The sequence below is a fragment of the Helicoverpa zea genome, chromosome 9 (assembly GCF_022581195.2).
Source record: "Helicoverpa zea isolate HzStark_Cry1AcR chromosome 9, ilHelZeax1.1, whole genome shotgun sequence".
Classification (NCBI taxonomy): Eukaryota; Metazoa; Arthropoda; class Insecta; order Lepidoptera; family Noctuidae; genus Helicoverpa; species Helicoverpa zea.
In genome coordinates, this window is record NC_061460.1 from 8,796,104 (window position 1) to 8,815,176 (window position 19,073).

A 19,073-nucleotide genomic window follows, 5' to 3' on the forward strand; every position below is an offset into this window, starting at 1 on the left:
CGGTAAAATAACGGTTTTTTCAGTAAGTTTTTATATCAAAATTCTGCAATAATAAATCATAATACATTTTATTACGCCTTTAACTTAACAAAAATGTATCAAGGTTCAAATTGTTAATAGATTTCCACTTTTTTTTGATGAATTGTTACAGAAATATTTTTCAAACAAATGTTTTATAGAAGAACGATTGAGCTTATATTTCTGTCAACTACGAACTCTTGCTGTTACGATTAACAAGGTAACTACTAAAATATAACTATTTATTTTCTGAAATACATAGCAAATTACCGAAAAATTACAAAGCGTGCACAACACTAGGGTGAATGTGAGAGAATGATAAAATGGTGCATTCGTCGATCAAACCGGGCCACACATCCGAAGCCAGAAATTAAATTAACATCCACCATTTTGTTTATTTTCGCGAAAATAAGTCTTTTCCCGGATACGTTGTAGAATATTCCTGTTTTACCGCTATACGACAGAGTGATCTACTTAATCTGGCAATGATTATAAGATTAGGAATGTGCTATTAGCGTTCCTATCTATTATCGGGCCCTTGTGTTGAAATTTGCAGACATCGGTCGCGCCGCTAGTAAACACTCTTTGAAAATTAACAGCATAACGTTGAAGACAAGTAAAAACCCAAACACGCAGGGCACCCGAGTTGATGAGAAAGGTTCGGATAATCACCAAGTTCAAAGGGAGCAATCCCCTAGCGTTAGAGGTACGTGAAGTGCAGTAATCGGAGTTCGGACGTCATAAGTGCGAATAAGCTGTGTGCGTACAGTCTGTTCTTATGGTGGAATATTTGTTCAGGAAATAACCAAGAGTAGTGGGCGAGAGTCCCCCGTGGCGCGCCCGGCTAACATGAACCACACGCCTGCACCGGACAGGCAGCAGCAGCACGACTCTAATGTGAACCAGGTGGAGGAGATGGAGACTCAAGATGGTTAGTCATGTCACAATATTTACATTGTAATCAAATGCCTCTCCCACACTTTGCCCAGGTAACACCTAAATACACCCCATACGAATCCATTACTCATCATAGTTTTATTTTAGAATCGCTTATTACGTTAATTTGTAAGTGTTATTGAACTTAAAGTTAAATAGATTACGCTACATAACCTCAAATTGTATTGAATAAGTTGACATTGTTAATTTGTTGTATCTGTTTTGTCAAATGATAATCAGCAGTATAAAACCACGATAAAAATGTGTACTTGAATGTTCACTTATTAGATTTAGAGTGTAGCTTTCTTTGTTTCAAAAGTGCAAGTAGCTGTCTTGAGAGTGAAACGAAAATATCTAATTATAGAATATCTTTGTCTTAAATGTATGTTTGATGTAAGTAATTTTATTGAATTTAGTTATAGCTAATTTAATCAGTTACTGTTTGTGTTTGTCATGTCTGAAAACAGTTTATTTTTAATAGTGTAGTTTGTGTATTTATGTATTTGCCTCAGTGTGTTTAATGTCAATGTGATCTTTCCATGCATGTCATAGTGTGTATCACTGCCAACTTTTAGGAATTAGTTAACAACATGAAAATAAACAAAACTGTCAAGTGAGGAAACTCATGTTCATATGTAGATTATCATTTTTATCACACTAGCTGTTATGTAGATAAGCCTGTTAAATGTGTTCATGCTCTTTCATTGATTACTTTAAAGGGTTTTAGATATCCTCTTTAGACATTGTCACCTATTACAAATATCATTTTATTGTAATTAAGACTAGATTAAAATTAATTTTGCTGTTTTTTTTGCACATTTATATACAGATGAAGTTATCCTACAAATATTCTGAAGGCAGAACTGTGTTTGGACATATGTAACACTTTTATGCAATAACTGCTGAATGATTTTTTATGCAACTTGGCAGTAATATAGCTGAGATATCAGAGTACCACAAAGTACTTTGGGTTGTGGGCAACCCCAGACAGAAGCTACTTACCACAAGAGGACTATGGGTTGCAATACTTCATACAATTTTGGTGAATTCTATGTAGTATTTAGGTTGTTGGTGGGTGGGTGTGTCATGAAAATTTAATGTATGTCTGTCTGTTGTCTAGCTATATATGTTACATGTCTAGCTTTATGTGAATATGACAAGCTTTGTTATAATCATCAAACACAGATTTGATTAATGATTAAAACACAAATAGTGTACCCCACTTGCAAAAGTTTGAAAAGATGATCTGTGTTGTCACAAAAAAGGCTGTATGAAGAACCCTGGCTGAAAATAATATTTTTCTTTCTTCTAATACATTGTCAAAATGACAACAACTGTCAAAATTCATATCTGTAAAACAATGGACAGATTTGTTTTTCCTGAGTAGTTGCTGTGTTCTATTTTAATTGTTAAGTTTACTTTAGTGTGTTGTTAATCCAAATCAAGTAGAGGTAACATGTATTTTTACTCTCTTTATGTTGTATCATTGTTATTTAATTGCTGGTAATTAAAAATCATGATCAACAAGTACACTTCAAACAGTCAGATCCAAATCTTTACAAATTATTATTACTCCTATATTTTCAAGACTAGATACTGAATTTCACTCACCCACAGAAGTTGATATCATGTGTATTGATTGCAAGATATAGTATCTTAGAAGTAAATAATTCAATGTCAAACATTGTATGAATCATGTGTTGACTGGAGCTTGGTACTAATGTAGCAATATTTGTTCTCTTGCAGTGGAAACTGTAGACACTGTCACTGACAAGACTTGGGAGGACGATCTTATGAAAGGTCCTAACGGCGAGGTAGTCATGGGAGAAGTCATGAAGAATCAGGAAACCACATCATCAGACATGCCGGTGAGTAATATAGACAGTTGAGTCAAAACAAAAGGCAAATTGAAATTTTACACAACATCATGACCAAGCTAAATTGAGCCAGATAATCTTTTTGAAAATTTCTATAGAAAAGCAGACTGATATGAAGCAGATAGTAGATAGTATTATTATTTACTTTGCTTTGTTATTATAAAGCTTGACTTGGAATGCTAGATTCTTTGTCAAAAGGTACTAACTCTCTAGTCTAAAAGTATCAAACTGACCAAAAGACAACTGTAAGTTTCACAATGTCATTTCTGTCTCAATTTTCTACTTCCCTCATTTGAAAACTAAATCACTAAGTGTAGGAGACTGAATAGTGCATTTGAATCTCAAAGTATCTACAGGGTCTGATAAACAGAGATTGGGTTCTAATTTATCAGATAATACTAGTATCACGAATTCGCGTGTTGCTGTATAAGTAATGTGCGAATATTTACGATTCTTGTATAACATTTAAGGCCATTTGAATGCTAGAGTGGTTATTACGAAGTGAACATGTATCCTGTTAATAACACGTACGTCGTATCTGTATGACGGTATTAGATGATCCATTTGAAAGATAGTATCGTACATTCGCGCCATTAGAGTCCATCTGTGTATTCATATATCTTTTGTTATCGACTCCCAACTGCCTTTCTTAATAACTGGTATATTATGACCTCGTACTCTGAACATTCTGAAATTCATGATAAACAGTTTTTCAGAAAGTTTGTTATTCATTTGCATAAAACCAGACACAACTTGAGATTAGATTCAGCAGGATGTTTACCTTCCCACAGCTGGCCTGTCTCGATGCCGAAATGGAGGACGACGAGGCGCGATCAGAAACGACATTCCGTTTCACGGTACAGAACTTCAGGAATTTGAAAGATTCTGTGTTGTCGCCGGCGTGTTTCGTCCGGAATCTTCCGTGGAAGATCATGGTGATGCCCCGGCAAGCTCCGTCCCCCGACCGGCAACAACAGAAGTCGCTCGGGTTCTTCCTCCAGTGTAATGGGGAGAGCGAGTCTTCCAGTTGGTCATGCTATGCTATGGCAGAACTCAGACTTATCTCCCACAAGCCAGATACTGAGCCTTTCTTCAGGAAGATCCAGCACTTGTTTTATAGGTTTGTTGTTTCTTTTTCTAAATAAGTATTCAATATTCAATTGCATATATCAAATAGTTATGGATTGTTTGGTATTGTTTCTTATGTTTATTTGTAATATCTCCAGTAAAGAGAACGATTGGGGTTTCTCCCACTTCATGGCATGGAACGACGTTTTGGATCCCGAAAAGGGTTACATAAAAGACGACGCAATCACGTTGGAGGTCCACGTGACCGCTGAGGCGCCGCACGGTGTCTCTTGGGACTCGAAGAAACATACCGGCTATGTCGGTAAGTCTTGTGTAACATATCACAGAGTTTTTCATTTCATTATACACTTTAAGACTTTCTATGGCTTTGGATGACGTGCATGATTCTCAAATGGCTGGCTCGTTCAATTTTATACACAAGCTTCTGGCGTTTAGTGCTCTCAAGAGCTTGAAAGCTGTAATAGCCCTATATAACAGTTCATTGAATCTAGTCTTAAATTTCAATGGAACCCTTTATTTTCATATGGAAGGGTAGGTGGTACTGCGTCGTATCTCGTCTCGAAGATACGATTTTCTAAGAAATAAACAATATCTTGTTGTAAACATTCGCCCTTCCACGTGGGCGCCAAAAGCGTGGTAGTTGCTTTTATAAACTATCTGTAAACAAGTCTGCAAGTTTTTTTTAAATTTGTTTATTTCAGGTCTCAAGAATCAAGGCGCGACGTGTTACATGAACTCCTTGTTACAAACATTGTATTTCACAAATCAACTACGTAAGGCCGTTTATAAAATGCCAACAGAATCTGACGACAGTACCAGGTAAATGTCTGATTTTGTAATCTATCCTACGTGTCTATCACTTAGAGTGAAACTTCGTAGATTATCCTGGCTAATGTCTATCCAAGGCCGCGCTGATAATTTGAAGAACGCAGCAAAATAATTCCTCAATTTTGGTATTGTGAAATTATAATTAGATATATTGGATGCGTTAATCCCGATTTGCGATAAAAATACCAAAGAAAAAGTTCAATTTTTGCATTTCTTTGTTTCCTAGGTCGGTGGCTTTGGCATTGCAAAGAGTTTTCTATGAACTACAATTTTCTGATAAACCAGTGGGCACAAAGAAACTAACAAAGAGTTTTGGTTGGGAGACATTGGATTCTTTTATGCAGCATGATGTTCAAGAATTTCTTAGGGTAAGTTCAAAGCTTACACATACTTTGATTGCTCAATTTAATATTATTTATAGATGCTTATAATTTCGTCACCATTAGCTTCAAACAGCCATTAATTCACAGACTTGGCAGCATTTCAGTGTTGTCATTATTTCCTTTGACAAAGTGGAAATCACAAGGCACGTTAATTCCAGGTATTGCTAGATAAACTGGAGAGTAAAATGAAGGGGACTTGCGTGGAGGGTACGGTTCCTCGTCTGTTTGAGGGCAAGATGACCTCGTATATCAAGTGTAAGAACGTCAACGTGTCCAGTACGCGCGTCGAAACCTTCTACGATATACAGCTTAATATTAAAGGGAAGAAGAATAGTGAGTATACAAATACAATTTTGTTAATGACGGTAGGGTTTTAGAACGCGTGAAGTTAGATTGAAGTTAAAAGTGTGTGTTATTGAAATATAAAATTATTAATATCGTTTACGGCCATAAACTAGTAAAGATAAAAGTAAGATAAAGAACGCAAAATATATAATCAACACCCCTAGTTTACTACAACAACCAAAAATGTAATTACCAGTGTTTTACACGCACAAACTAAGCACGCTACACATTTTATTCCAGTCGACGAGTCGTTCAAAGACTACATCAGTACGGAGACTCTAGACGGTGAGAACAAGTACGACGCGGGGGAGCATGGTCTCCAAGAGGCGGAGAAGGGAGTGATCTTCGCTTCCTTCCCGCCGGTGCTGCATCTACACCTCATGAGGTTCCAGTACGACCCCATCACGGATAGCTCTGTCAAGTTTAATGATAGGTAAGTGAAGAATTTATGGGAATTCATGATCTTGCCAGGTAGCGATAATGCAGCTTTGTATTAAAAAGTTAACTTAAAAGGTTTGAAATGTTATTGAAAATAATTTCTGGATTTGGTTCAGTAGTTCCAGAGAGTTGTAAAAAGTCAAAAATTTCATCATCTTAATGATTGCGCAAGAAGTGTGCAAAAGCTGTATGATTAATTTCAAAGTTCAATTGTCATATGAATTCCTCCCAAGACCTAATTTGAAGGATACATAACAACCCGTTTTTCTAGATCTTCCAAATTATTCTATCTTCTTTAACACAACCTCATTGCTCTCATATACAGGTTCGAGTTCTACGAGCACATCAACTTGGACGCATATCTTCAAGAGAAGCCGGAGACGCCAGCAGACTACACGTTACACGCGGTGCTGGTACACTCGGGAGACAACCACGGAGGTCACTATGTGGTCTTCATCAACCCTAAGGGCGACGGGAAGGTGAGAAATAGTTTTGAATAGTGAAATTGAGTTTTTGGTATTGTTTAAGGACAAATTTTTGAGGATCTATGGCTCAGTGAAAGTCGCGACGAGATGACGAAGTTGGACGCTAATGGAACCTAGCTGTAACTTTTAGAAGTCTAGTTAGATTAGAGAAAGTTAACATAGGGGTTTTGGTTTTTCCGGGTAACTGAGTAGTGGAAGTCAGATAGGTAGTCGATTTGTGTAAAAAAAAATAATGTATTCAGTTGCCTTCAGTTAGAGTGGAAGCTGATCCCAACGTAGTTGGACCCAGCTCAGGCAAATTATGTTGAACAAATTGTTATTAAATAGGTGCTAACAGATGAACCAAGTGGCTGCATCCTTCCAATTTAATGCTTACAATTTAATTTTTTGGTATAGAACAATACCGATCATATTATTTCCCGTGCATTGCGCCTGATCTCTCTCCGGTCATGTCGGATTACCGTCCCATAGGACTATGAGAGTGAAGGAATAGTCAGTGCACTTGTGTCTCCTCAAATGCCTGTGCACTATAATATGTCCTGCGCAGCTGGTTGTTTTCCTTATACGAGAACAGCCGCCGTGTCCGTGGAAATCGGTTTTGGAAATATTATTATATTATTTAGTTAAAAAGTAATAAATAAAATCTTTTGTACAGTGGTGCAAGTTCGACGACGACGTAGTGTCCCGCTGCACGAAGCAGGAGGCCATCGAGTACAACTACGGCGGCCACGACGAGGACATGGCGTTGACCGTGCGCCATTGCACCAACGCTTACATGTTGGTTTATATTAGGTATGTCATTTCATTAATCATATAATAAATAAGTAAATAAGCTTTCCCGTAGTTTAACTCACGTCCTGAGGAGACCATTTCGCCCTTCTGGTAAAAATGTGTTAAATTCTAAATCTGTAACAAACATCCATATAATTAATAAGGCCTTTGTGTTAAATTCTAAATCTGTAACAAACATCCATATAATTATCTCAAGCTCCCAATATTTATCTTTGTAATGTGCTCAATGAGAAAGATAAAGTATATAATTTTTGTGGTTCGTTTTCAGGGATTCACAGTTGAAGACTGTCTTGCAAGAGGTCACTCAGGCTGACATTCCTACAGAGTTGAGCGAAAGGCTCGCTGAAGAAAAGAGGATTGAAACTGTAAGTAACCTTTCTAACCCTCGGAATGAACACTGCATTTACACATCAGGATAACATAAGCGATATTTGTCATCTTTGGAATTTATATCTAAAAACTGCAGTGATAAGATCTCACAAATGTCCATAAGTAAAAGTAAGGTGTTACAAGACATACAATTTCAATATCAGTCAAAATAATCCCACCATTTCTCCCTCAGATCCGCCGCAAAGAGCGCAACGAAGCTCACCTATACATGAACGTGAACGTAGTACTGGAAGAAGCCTTCGACGGTCACCAGGGCAATGACCTGTATGACCCCGAGCGGGCGCACTACCGCGTGTTCCGCGTCCGCAAGCAGGCCACCGTGGCTGACCTCATGGAGATGCTGGCTGAGAACTTCAAGTACCCGCTCAAGCAGCTCAGGCCCTGGCCCTTCAGTGCACGCTCTAACCAGGTGAGGTTTTAGCTCTGACTTCAAGTACCCGCGTACTTGGTTGTAGTTCTAAGGCATAGTTGTCCAAATTAGTAAGACCCTGGCCCTTCACTACCCGTTCTACCCGCTCCCGCTCCATGTGGGGCGTTTTTAGGTCTATCTTCAAGAAATCTAAGGCAGGATTTTCCAACTTAGCAAAGTCCTAAAATCTACTCTTTACTGACGAAACCTTGTGCGATCTACCGAATTTTTGAATTTTGATTTTTTTTTACACAAATCTCGAATGAACAACCATGCTTCACTCACCACCACTCTTTAACACCACCACCACTCTTTAAATGTAAAAAATGTATTTTTTCTTCTTTATACAGTTTTAAACAAACCTAGAGAAGACTTACTACTCCATACCCAATACCACAACACATTCACATAATCGATTTGCAAAGTTTAGTTACACAAAAAGTATATCATCAACAACATTTCCCAACAGACCTGCAGACCGACTTGCCTAGACATCGTCAACGATCAACACAAGACCGTGGCCGACGTCTCCGAAAACATGAACCCTTGGAACATATTCCTAGAGATGTTACCTCCCGACTCCGGCTTCAGTGCACTACCGACCTTCGACAAGGAAAATGACGTTGTACTGTTCTTCAAGTTCTACGACCCGAAACAGAAGCGCATTCATTACTGTGGACACCACTACTTGCCGATTGCCAGCAAGCCCGCTGATCTTATACCGATACTCAATAAGCGTGCAGGTAAGTTCGATTTCATTCTTGTCGTTTATCGAGTTATGGTTGATGTTTTTGTTGCTTTGAAGGAACTTATTCTGTTCTCGTGCCATGACGAGATGGTACTACTTTGTATGGAGAGATATTACTTCGCCATTTTTATAGAAGTCTGCAAAGAAGCCTGTGCTATTTGATCACAATTTAAATAAGCACAAAGTATCGGTAATAAGATGAAAGCAGTTTATCATAGTCTTTTAAAAGTTTGAATAGCCTAGGTATCTAAACATAAGACAGGTTATTTAAATCTATCATTAATAATTATGTTATTAAATATGATTCTGCCAATTTGTCAATGAGTTTGTTGAACTTGAAAGCAATGAATATTAATTTCGTATTTACATAATATTTCCATACATGACGCTATTTGATGTTGGTAATGACAATTTTAGTATTATCGTTCTGTATACGAAATAGATTTCAGCGTAACCTTTTTTAGCTAGGTGTTTTCTGCGGTTGCATCTACGTCCTGTGTTAACTACTTTCCCCCTTACTGGATAAAATATAGCCTTTTTCACCTGGGGATAGTGTGGCTTCCTAACAGTGAAAGTTTTGGACCCTTTTTCCTATATATATTCCTATATATATATATAGATAGATTTGGATTCAATTTTAACTAACGTATTTTCGTCTGTAGGTTTCCCTCCTGATACTCCACTTGTCTTATATGAAGAGATCAAACCTGACTTTGTTGAGAAGATCAACAACTACAGTGAGCCGCTTGAAAAGGTATTATTTATCAGTTTTATCCTATCAAACCATTCACTAGTTGTAAGCTTTTACTCTACCAATATCTTCGCAAGTAAATATGTATTTAGATGAGTCTTAACTTCCATATAAAAGATCATAAAGTATATATTTCTGTAACCTTGTGACTAATAAGAATAGTTTTGGTTAATTCCATGTTAAATTATATAAATGTCTCCTAGAACTTTATTAGGAATAAAATAGTGTAATGTTATGATCGATTTTAGTTCTAGTTTGATCCCACATTCAGGTATTGCTGGCTCAGGTATAGTATTTATAAGTAATTAATTATTTATTATCATTTATCATACTGCGTTACTTCAAGTAGCACTGTTCAGACCTTAAAAACCTTTATTTATTTTCATGAACAATGTTATTGTTTGATCCAGAGATTTTTTCCTCCACTTACGAAAATAAATTCTTCCTCACCATTCCATATGATTACGTCATCCGTGCTTATAACCCAAGCGCTTGTGCGTAATAATAAAATACTCCGAACTCGAGGTCACGAAGCTTGAAGCTTATTAATTTTATTTTGCGAGTATCATATAACATCTGGCTCTTATTTGCTAATTGGCCATTCCCAATATTCTTAGTATCTATTGATTTGCTTGCTAGACGTAGATTTTTGACATTATTTTTATGTCGAATTCCTATCAGTAGTAAGTAAAACAATAGATAACTATAGTTCGGCCGTTCAGAGAATGCGTTCCTGACACCTATCAGTTTGTCACGACTAGTGATGGGCACAGCATAACACTGAGTTCATTACTGTTCCTCCAAAATGAACCGCCGAATTATTTTATGATTATTTTCGTTTTAAATTGGCGGAATCATTTAAAATTTATATTTTAGTTATTTAAGTGGAAACCAAAAGGCAAGTACCAATGCAACTTTTCTAAGTTTGTATGTACTTTCTAAGTATATCTTAGACACCAATGACTGTGTTTCGGATGGCACGTTAAACTGTAGGTCCCGGCTGTCTTTGAACATCCTTGGCAGTCGTTACGGGTAGTCAGAAGCCAGTAAGTCTGACACTAGTCTAACCAAAGGGGTATCGGGTTGCCCGGGTAACTGGGTTGAGGAGGTCAGATAGGCAGTCGCTTCTTGTAAAGCACTGGTACTCAGCTGAATCCGGTTAGACTGGAAGCCGACCCCAACATAGTTTGGGAAAAAGGCTCGGAGGATGATGATGAAGTGGAAACCAAAAAAGGTAATATTCATATAGTAGTATTGTGGCAGGCGGCGTAACCTTTTATTTGAGCCCAGATTAGCCCGAATTCTTAGAACGCGATGACCGTACTCCGAAATCGCGAAAATCGATCTCAGTGGCGTGCACTTGGAGAGGCCTATGTCCAGCAGTGGACTCCGATAGGCTGATGATGATGAGGATGATGATGATGACCGTACTCCAGAGCCAGTTCATCGATTTGGCGGCCCATAACGCCATTTGGGGTTACCATTTTCAACCTAAATATAAAAATGGTACTTTCTTTCGCGCGTTCGGTTTGGTCATAGTTTTATTCTTATATTTCATAAAAGTTATCTTATAGTCCATTATTTTCAAATTCTTAAAAAGAAAAACAAAACGTATTATTTTATATTATAAGTATAACTGTATAAGAACAGATTACGATACTTGCCTGTTATTTTTAGCACAGCACTACAAAATATAAAGCGCTGACATAACCTTGTAATAGCGCAGTATAGATTTAGAAAAATATTGTTTACCAAGTTATTTGACACTCAGTTTGGCACAAAATTATAACATTCATTGATAATTGAAATAATAATGTTGTTTTAATGCTCATCAATTGTTATAACGGTAAACAACCAGCAAAAATATTTTTATCGTAACTGCAACGCCATTACAAAGTTACGTCGTCAGTTCAATCGCGACGTGTCAGGAACGCATTCTCTGAACGGCCGAACTATAAAATATTGGGAATGGCCGACATGTAATATTTTGAGTATGGATAGTTATGTCCTGTTTGTGCAGACGTTCCATGTAAAATAACCAACACGTTCCTTGTGCATCTTATAAGGATTTGAAAACCCAATTGGCTACATAGTTGGTAAAATGCTGACAAATGTAAATTCGCTCTCTGAACAGTGCTGTAATATTTATCATTTGTATGTATCAGCTAGTCCTCATAATTCTCTCAATTAAAATCATTCCCACACACCAGCTTATTTGATTAATTTTTAAGCTACTTGAGTGACTCACGTTCATGGATAAGTTTACCACAGGATAACCACGTAAACACACATGTCTGAAAATAAATTATATGGGACATATTGTCGGGCTCTGAAGTTTTCTTTTTGTCCTGTTGTGTGTTTCGTGTCCTGTGCTAGACATGATCCATGGTCAATATTTTGATCACGAGCAGACCATACACACTGCCTCATTATTCTGGTTTACTTGTATCACCACTTGCGTCAGCTCTCCATAGGATTGTGTCGTATATCAACATGCGTTTATTTGGCACCAAATACATTAGTGTGTATTGGACTTTAGAAAGCTTTGAATTATTTTCATACTGAGCCCAAAACAACAAAGAAAAAGTGGTTAACATAAATGTGTTGATCTGTAGTTTGCATTTTAGTATACAGTCTTCTATTTCAAGGAAGAAGAAGAGAGTATACACTTATACAGTAAAAGTACCATTTTAATTTGTTGGTTTGAGCCCAGGGTGATATACAACAATTCAAGCTTGCTAAGATTAAATATTCACTAAGACTAGTATGGCTTCAACAAAGTAGTTAACATAATCAATATGCGCAGTCATTATGCATATCTAAAAACCCCGTGGGAAAATGTTCCTATTGTATACTCAATTAGAGAGCTCAATAGACATTGAAGCATTTTAAATTAGGAATAAAAAAAGAAACAATTTATTGTTATTGGCTGTTTCCCCGCCTTATATTAAAAAAGCATTTAAATTAAGAATAAAAAAGAAACATAATTGTTATTGGTTGTTTCGCTGTCCATATACAAAAAAAAAAACATAAACATGTATTTTGTAATGAGGGCACATATGAAATGAGGTAGCATATCCCACGCATATTGTTATACGCCACAAACTACGGAGGGAGGGCATAAGGCGGGCTACCCTCGGGTTGAGTCGTGTGCACGCGGCCAGGTATTGGACGAGCTGATGGACGGCGACATCATTGTGTTCGAGCGCGCCGACCATCGACACGAGGACTTGGAGCTGCCCACGTGCCAGGACTACTTCAAGTACATATTCTACAAGGTCGAAGTGCAGTTTGTTGATAAGACTGTGCCTAATGATCCTGGGTGAGCTTTTTGTTATTTACGTGATTATTTAGGTACTCTTTTTGTTTCCCTGCTTTATTAGAAAACTCCTACCCATCCTCCTCCTATCCTCCCCCCCGTCATACAACGTAATCTATTCCGTTGATGAAAATTTAAGCCAAAGAAACTCTCGGCTAGTCACGCCTGACGAAGCCCTGAAATAATCGAATTGTATCATAATGATCAATTCTAAATCTGATCGTTTATGGGTTTCGAAGGAAAATGGTCTCGCAAAGTAAGCGGGTGGTCATGAAAGTCCCAATAGTTAGCAGACTTTACCAGAGGCAATACTGGTACTTCTTATAATTTTGTAATCTTTTTGCATAGGTTTACAATGGAGCTGTCGATGCAGATGCGCTATGATCAGATGGCGCGGGCGGTAGGACAGCGACTCAATGTCGACCCCTACTTAATACAGTTCTTCAAGTGTCAAAAGTTAGTATTTTTAATTAAATATTGTAAATTATACTGTTATCAATGTGTTTTAATTAGTATTTTGTGAAAAAATCATGATGAAGACTTTAGGGAGCCGCCTACGTCCGATAATAGGTGACCGATTTTATGTAGGAAAAGTTTGAACACAAAGTTTGAACAACAATAGTGCAACGCACACATCCCATACAAATGTCGGTCAAAAAATCTTTGTCAGAATGTTCTACGAGTATTTATCGGCCTGATTATCTGTTCTACAAAAAGTCTAACGTGGGGAAGCTAACAAATATGCAAAAAAATTAAGAAAAAGGCGACGTGATGTGATCAACTGTTGTTAAATTTGTTGCAGCTACAAGGATACCCCGGGACTTCCACTGAGATACTCATACGACGGAATACTTAAAGATTTGCTAGTGTACTGTAAACCAAAGTGCCCTAAGAAGTTGTTCTACCAGATATTATCTATTAAAGTAAATGAATTGGATAACAAGAAACAGTTTAAATGTTTATGGGTAAGAAATATAACATTTTTATATAAATAAGTTCACTAACGGCCAGTTTCTTCATCAAAAGTTAAAGTAATGTCTAAAGTAAAAGTAACGGTCAAATACGTTTTTTCAAGGCTAAAGTGACAGCAAAACTAATAGAAAAATTGAATTTGACCGTTGCTTTTACTTTAGACATTACTTTGACTTTTACTTTGGCTTTAACTTTTGATGAAGAAACTGGCTGTTAGAAGAACATAGCTATAAGTTCTGTAAATCATTTATATAATTTTTTACAGGTTGGTCCAAATTATAAAGAAGATAAGGAATTAATTTTATATCCAAACAAAGGAGGTAAGGTGTCAGACATCTTACAAGAGGCAGCTAAAGTTGTTGAAATGTCCCCCGATGGTTCTGGAACGTGAGTATAATACCACATTTATATAGAAAAATCTTCTTTTACTATATTATGAAAAAGTTATCTTACTATATTAAGAAGAAGTCTTTAAAAGAAAGTTTCAGACGCTTATGAAGTGAGAAGAATTAGAAATAAATATATGTCTACTAGTTGTTTCGTTTCTCGTGGTTTCTCTCACGTCTCGAGGGAACTCTTTCTTGTATCCAGATACAATATTATAGTCTTTAGTCATATAAGCTTTTAGTTACATAGTTTCGATTCATTGTATACAATACAATCAAATGTTATCAAGGTTGAAATGTTAAAATTATGTGTCCAGGTTAAGGATCGTGGAGGTGTCGTGTCACAAAGTATTACCGGGCCCCGATCCTGAGCTGACGCTGGACCAGGTCACCATATCACCGCCCAGACTCTACAGAATAGAGGAGATACCCAGAGATGAGCTCAATTTGCAGGTAACACCTACGAAAATTTACAATATGAGCATAATGTTTTGCTATGAAGAAATATAAATAGTTTATCAGCGGTCATAACGTATTATGTAATCTGATGGCGTGCCTGAAGTTTGGCAAATACTAAAAACTGGTCAAACTGAGAACATCCTTTTCTTGAAGTCGGTTAAAAAACAAATGAATTTGATAGTAATATTCGAATCTAATCCTGAACTGAATACTTTATTTTACACTAGTATAATGTCTCTAGTAGTTTTATAATATTAAATCGCTATGGGAATTAAATTGCTTTATTTGTACATTCCAGGAGGACGAGATAATAGTGCCGTGCGCACATTTCCACAAGCAGGTGTACGCGACGTTCGGCATCCCCTTCTACGCGCGCGTCAAGCACAACGAGCCCTTCCAGGCCGTCAAGGACCGCCTGCAGAAGAAGCTCGACATACCCGACAAGGAGTGGGAAAAGGTAAACATTATTATATTTCGGAGCTTATTTTTTTTCTAATAAAGTATTAGCATTGTTTCCCTAAATAACCGCTTCTTTCGTTTATCTTTCAGTACAATTTCGCTATAGTGACAAATGGCAGACCTAACTACATAAGTGAAGGAGCGACAATAAACATTTACGACTTCAGGCCAAGTAGTAACGCGAGTGAGTATCAAGCCCGCTTGTAAATTCTTGTCATGTTTTGGAACAATAAACTCTCAGTTTTAGTCAAAATTCTATGTTACAATAGAGCCAATCCTCAAAAGAATGTGTGCTAAAATTTAATCTAGATCTGTCCCTTCCAGACGCGACGGCCCGGCCGTGGCTGGGGCTGGAGCACATCAACAAGACGCCCAAGCGGTCCCGCGTCAACTGCCTAGAGAAGGCCATCAAGATATACAACTGAGCCGCCGCCTCGCTCGCAGCCGCGCGATAGTACCACACACACATACATATTATACTTAATCATTTCCTACTCTGGACCACTCCATAATTTATTTGGCTTCTTCGTTTATCCATAAACTTTATTCAATATGTGTATTGCTCGTGCAGTGTTACTATCGTCCGGGTACGCAACAAATAATAGCCTTATCTACTTATTACGTGCATCGCTAACACCAATTTGACTTCCTTTATCACCCTATTTATTCTATGTAGGAAACTGATTCTGAACGTTATGTGTAACAGACACTGAGGCCACAGATTAGTCCTGCTAGAAAATTGCTTTTATGATAATTTGGAACAGTAGCTTTGTTTGGGCGTCGAGTAATTGTGTTAGCGTCGACATCGAAGCAGGTGACGTCTCGCTGGTAAAGTGACACAATCGAGTATTATCCATCATATTTGTTCATGTATAGCGTTATAATTTACTTTCTATCGGTGGCATTAGTAAGTTTTATGGTTATAAATCACGTTCATATTTTAAATATTTAATTGTAATTTAACAGTAAATAAATTAAATCAACGTGACCAACGATTAAAACTCAATGCAGGGGCATGGTCACGTAGTGTAGCTTCGTAGTAGAGTGCATGTATCGGTAAAATCTATGTTTATTTGTATCGTACGGACAGTACGGTCCAGCGATTCCAAGGCTCTGTGTCTAACACACCTTCTGTAACCAGTGAGTGAATCACGTGGCCTCCTACATCAAGTTATGTCCACTGCTGTTTGATTATGTTTAATGTACTGAGGCCGGTCTGCGAGCGCGGCCGCGGCGGCGTCGTGTCGCGAGTCGGCCGGAGCCTCGGCCTCGCTCGCCGGCGGTATTCGGGGTGATTCGGCAATGTAAAGCATTTTCACTGAATATACAAGACAACTATGTTTAGACATGAATTTGAATAGTAATAAAATGTGCCTCTGTGTGTTGACGCTTGTTTGATTAACTATATTAACAAACTAGTGTAATATAAAGAAGTATTTACAGTTAAATTAAATCGGCTTGCTGATCGTTCGTTATTATGACAGTAAAGTTTTCAGAAGCTTGTAATGTTAAAAACTATTTTATTATAAATGTTGAACATAGTAATCGAGTTTGAATGAAATGCATGATAGTAATAGTATAATATTCGAAGGTATAAAATACAGCCAATTAAATATAATTCTTAGTGACATTCATTTTCAACAATAGATGTATTTGGTGATAAACGATATACGCTTACATATATCCAACACTAATTAATTTTATATCACTTTACAAGATAAATAAATTAGCTTGACGATAGTAACTTTCTTAGACTGCTCAAAATCCTACTGTTTTGCGTCATGGGTATTTGATGTCAAACAACCATGATTGGCAAGTGAATTTGAATGTTTATTGTTTTAAAAATGAATAATTTTGTATCTACAATGACGGTATTGTGATAATAAATATTAGTGAAGCCTGTACATAGCTAATGCACATACCTTAACGAACGACAATCATTGTGGTGGTTTGTGCTTTTCTATTAAAAATGTTTAAAAAGACACTCGCTAAAACTCATGTGTAATCTGATTTTATAGAAATTATTGGAGTATATTATATACGGAATTTTAAAATGTTTTATTGATTGTCGAATTGCCAACACCCGGGTGTATGTTTGAGGCAAAGCCGATATCAATTAGTATACAATAGACCAGCAAGATGGCGTAGCGTTTAGCGGCCTCAAGTGTACACTAGGTTTAATTGCACATAATAGATTTAACGTTAGCACTGTATTGTTAATTCTGGCTAAAAGCGTCCGAGCGATCTAAAGCGAAGCGGTCTACGTGTTACTATTTTATTATTGGTTGAATCAGAATCTTTCATTTTAGAAGATCATTGTAAAATTATATTTTGGGGAAAACTTTACTTTTTGCATGTTTCGTAAAAAGTGTAAGATGTAGATAACAATATGTCGTAAGGAGTAACCCTCGGCGACTTGAGATGATATTGCTTATTATTGTTACATTAAGTGAAATTACACACTGGTTTTCCACAAAGTATAACTTTATGTAATGTTACTATTTAATTTTTTACTTGACCTGCCAGAGATATGTTACGTTTAAATAAATGATTATGTCGAAATTATGTATATATATGATGTAATAAATTAAGAAAAAAATACAATAAGTTTTCGTAAAGATGCCTTAGACGTTTTAAGACATTTTTAATGGTTTGAAATGATAATGCTTAATTTAATTTATACCCTTTTTTAGTTATTATTTCGTGTCTGGAGAACGTTATTCCGCATCTCGAGAATATTATATAGATTGACTAAACGAGTGAGAGCGATGTCCCCGCGTGTAGATTGTTTTCTTTCTAATGTTTCTATTCAACTCGTTAATTTTTATGTTAACAATGTGTGTTGGTTGCGCTATTTTCATTAACATGGTTTGAGGTACTTTGAAAGATCTTAGCAACAGTAGCTTAGTAGCTGATACGTGCCGATGATAATAAAATGTGGCAAATGGGATTATAATCTATTAGTTGTTTCACCTATTGAGCTATCTTACAAGGTTCGAACCCGTTGCGTAGGCGAGTCTGTATACAGCTTGTGCAAACATTGAAACTACTCCAATGTTTGTTATGTTGGATTTGAATGTTTCACTGAATATAATCCTATATTTGTTTTATTTGGTTTGTTTTGTAAGTCTCCCTTGATTGAGGATGTACCTCCTCCATCAGTCCAGTTTGAAACCTAAAATTCCAAAGGTACTGCTTCTTATTTTCATGAGTATCGTGCTTTATGAAACAAGGTTATTTTAATAGGTATTATATAAGCTGTAGCTAAAAGAGGTAACCGAAATAACGTGAAATAAGTATATAGGTATCATGTTGTAGGAGCAAGTTCAAGTGATGAGAACAGTTAGGTCATACAATAGTTGTTTGATTCAGGCTAGTGCATAGCTCAATTTCATTGCAAGGAAAACTTTTAGCTATTATAGAAAGGAAAAAACCTATGCAATTACTGGTAGTCCATATTATTGATAGGCTATTTTTGTTTATCAAACTATTACACGCTTGGAAACGATACACATAGGTTTCTCTCCTACACAACCGATACAAAATCTCGGAAAAGGGATAAAGGAAAAGATCATAATGCATAATAATATATCTGGTGACGACGGAGAGCTGTGAAATTACCCAAAAAATATTGTGGTCGATGAAGTACTTTTCTTCCAGTTCAACCCAGATGGAATTGTTTTGGTTCAACTGCAGCGGCATTTTATCAACGGTAATAAAGTTTACACTGAATTACTCCTTATGGCCGTAGATAAGTGACCACCGAGTTCCTCCGCGTTTCGAAAGCCACGAAAGTTATCGGCTGTGCTATTTGACAACTAGTCTCACCGAGCGATAATTTGGCTAAGGTAGTTGCTACATGTGAAAAGCACTGGAACATAGTTGCCTTCGGTGAGGTACGTAAATAAGCTGGGTTTCATGAAGAATTCTGTAGACAGACTCTACGGTTTATTGATTATATGAAACATAAAGCTTCAATGGTAAGCATG

At 36.9% G+C, this 19,073-nt stretch overlaps 1 protein-coding gene across 12 annotated transcripts; it reads left to right on the forward strand.

Annotated features, from left to right (window-relative positions):
- Positions 1-326: 326 nt before the first annotated feature.
- LOC124632881 (ubiquitin carboxyl-terminal hydrolase 7-like) lies at positions 327-18,194 on the forward strand. Of its 12 annotated transcripts, none has more exons than XM_047167858.1 (23): positions 327-724; positions 817-949; positions 2,701-2,822; positions 3,623-3,951; positions 4,058-4,221; positions 4,622-4,739; positions 4,975-5,116; positions 5,290-5,464; positions 5,717-5,909; positions 6,240-6,393; positions 7,055-7,191; positions 7,460-7,556; positions 7,754-7,990; positions 8,460-8,733; positions 9,401-9,492; positions 12,594-12,811; positions 13,157-13,264; positions 13,608-13,773; positions 14,046-14,167; positions 14,484-14,619; positions 14,924-15,082; positions 15,175-15,268; positions 15,409-18,194. In XM_047167858.1, the coding sequence occupies exons 1-23, from the start codon at positions 668-670 to the stop codon at positions 15,507-15,509; spliced, it is 3,528 nt and encodes a 1,175-aa protein (XP_047023814.1). In that variant the 5' UTR covers positions 327-667; the 3' UTR covers positions 15,510-18,194. The 12 variants fall into 12 exon arrangements, with proteins under 12 accessions (XP_047023814.1, XP_047023811.1, XP_047023813.1 ...); XM_047167855.1 differs by having other exon boundaries at positions 328-724; positions 15,394-18,194; XM_047167857.1 differs by having other exon boundaries at positions 328-724; positions 13,611-13,773; positions 15,394-18,194.
- Positions 18,195-19,073: the final 879 nt, after the last annotated feature.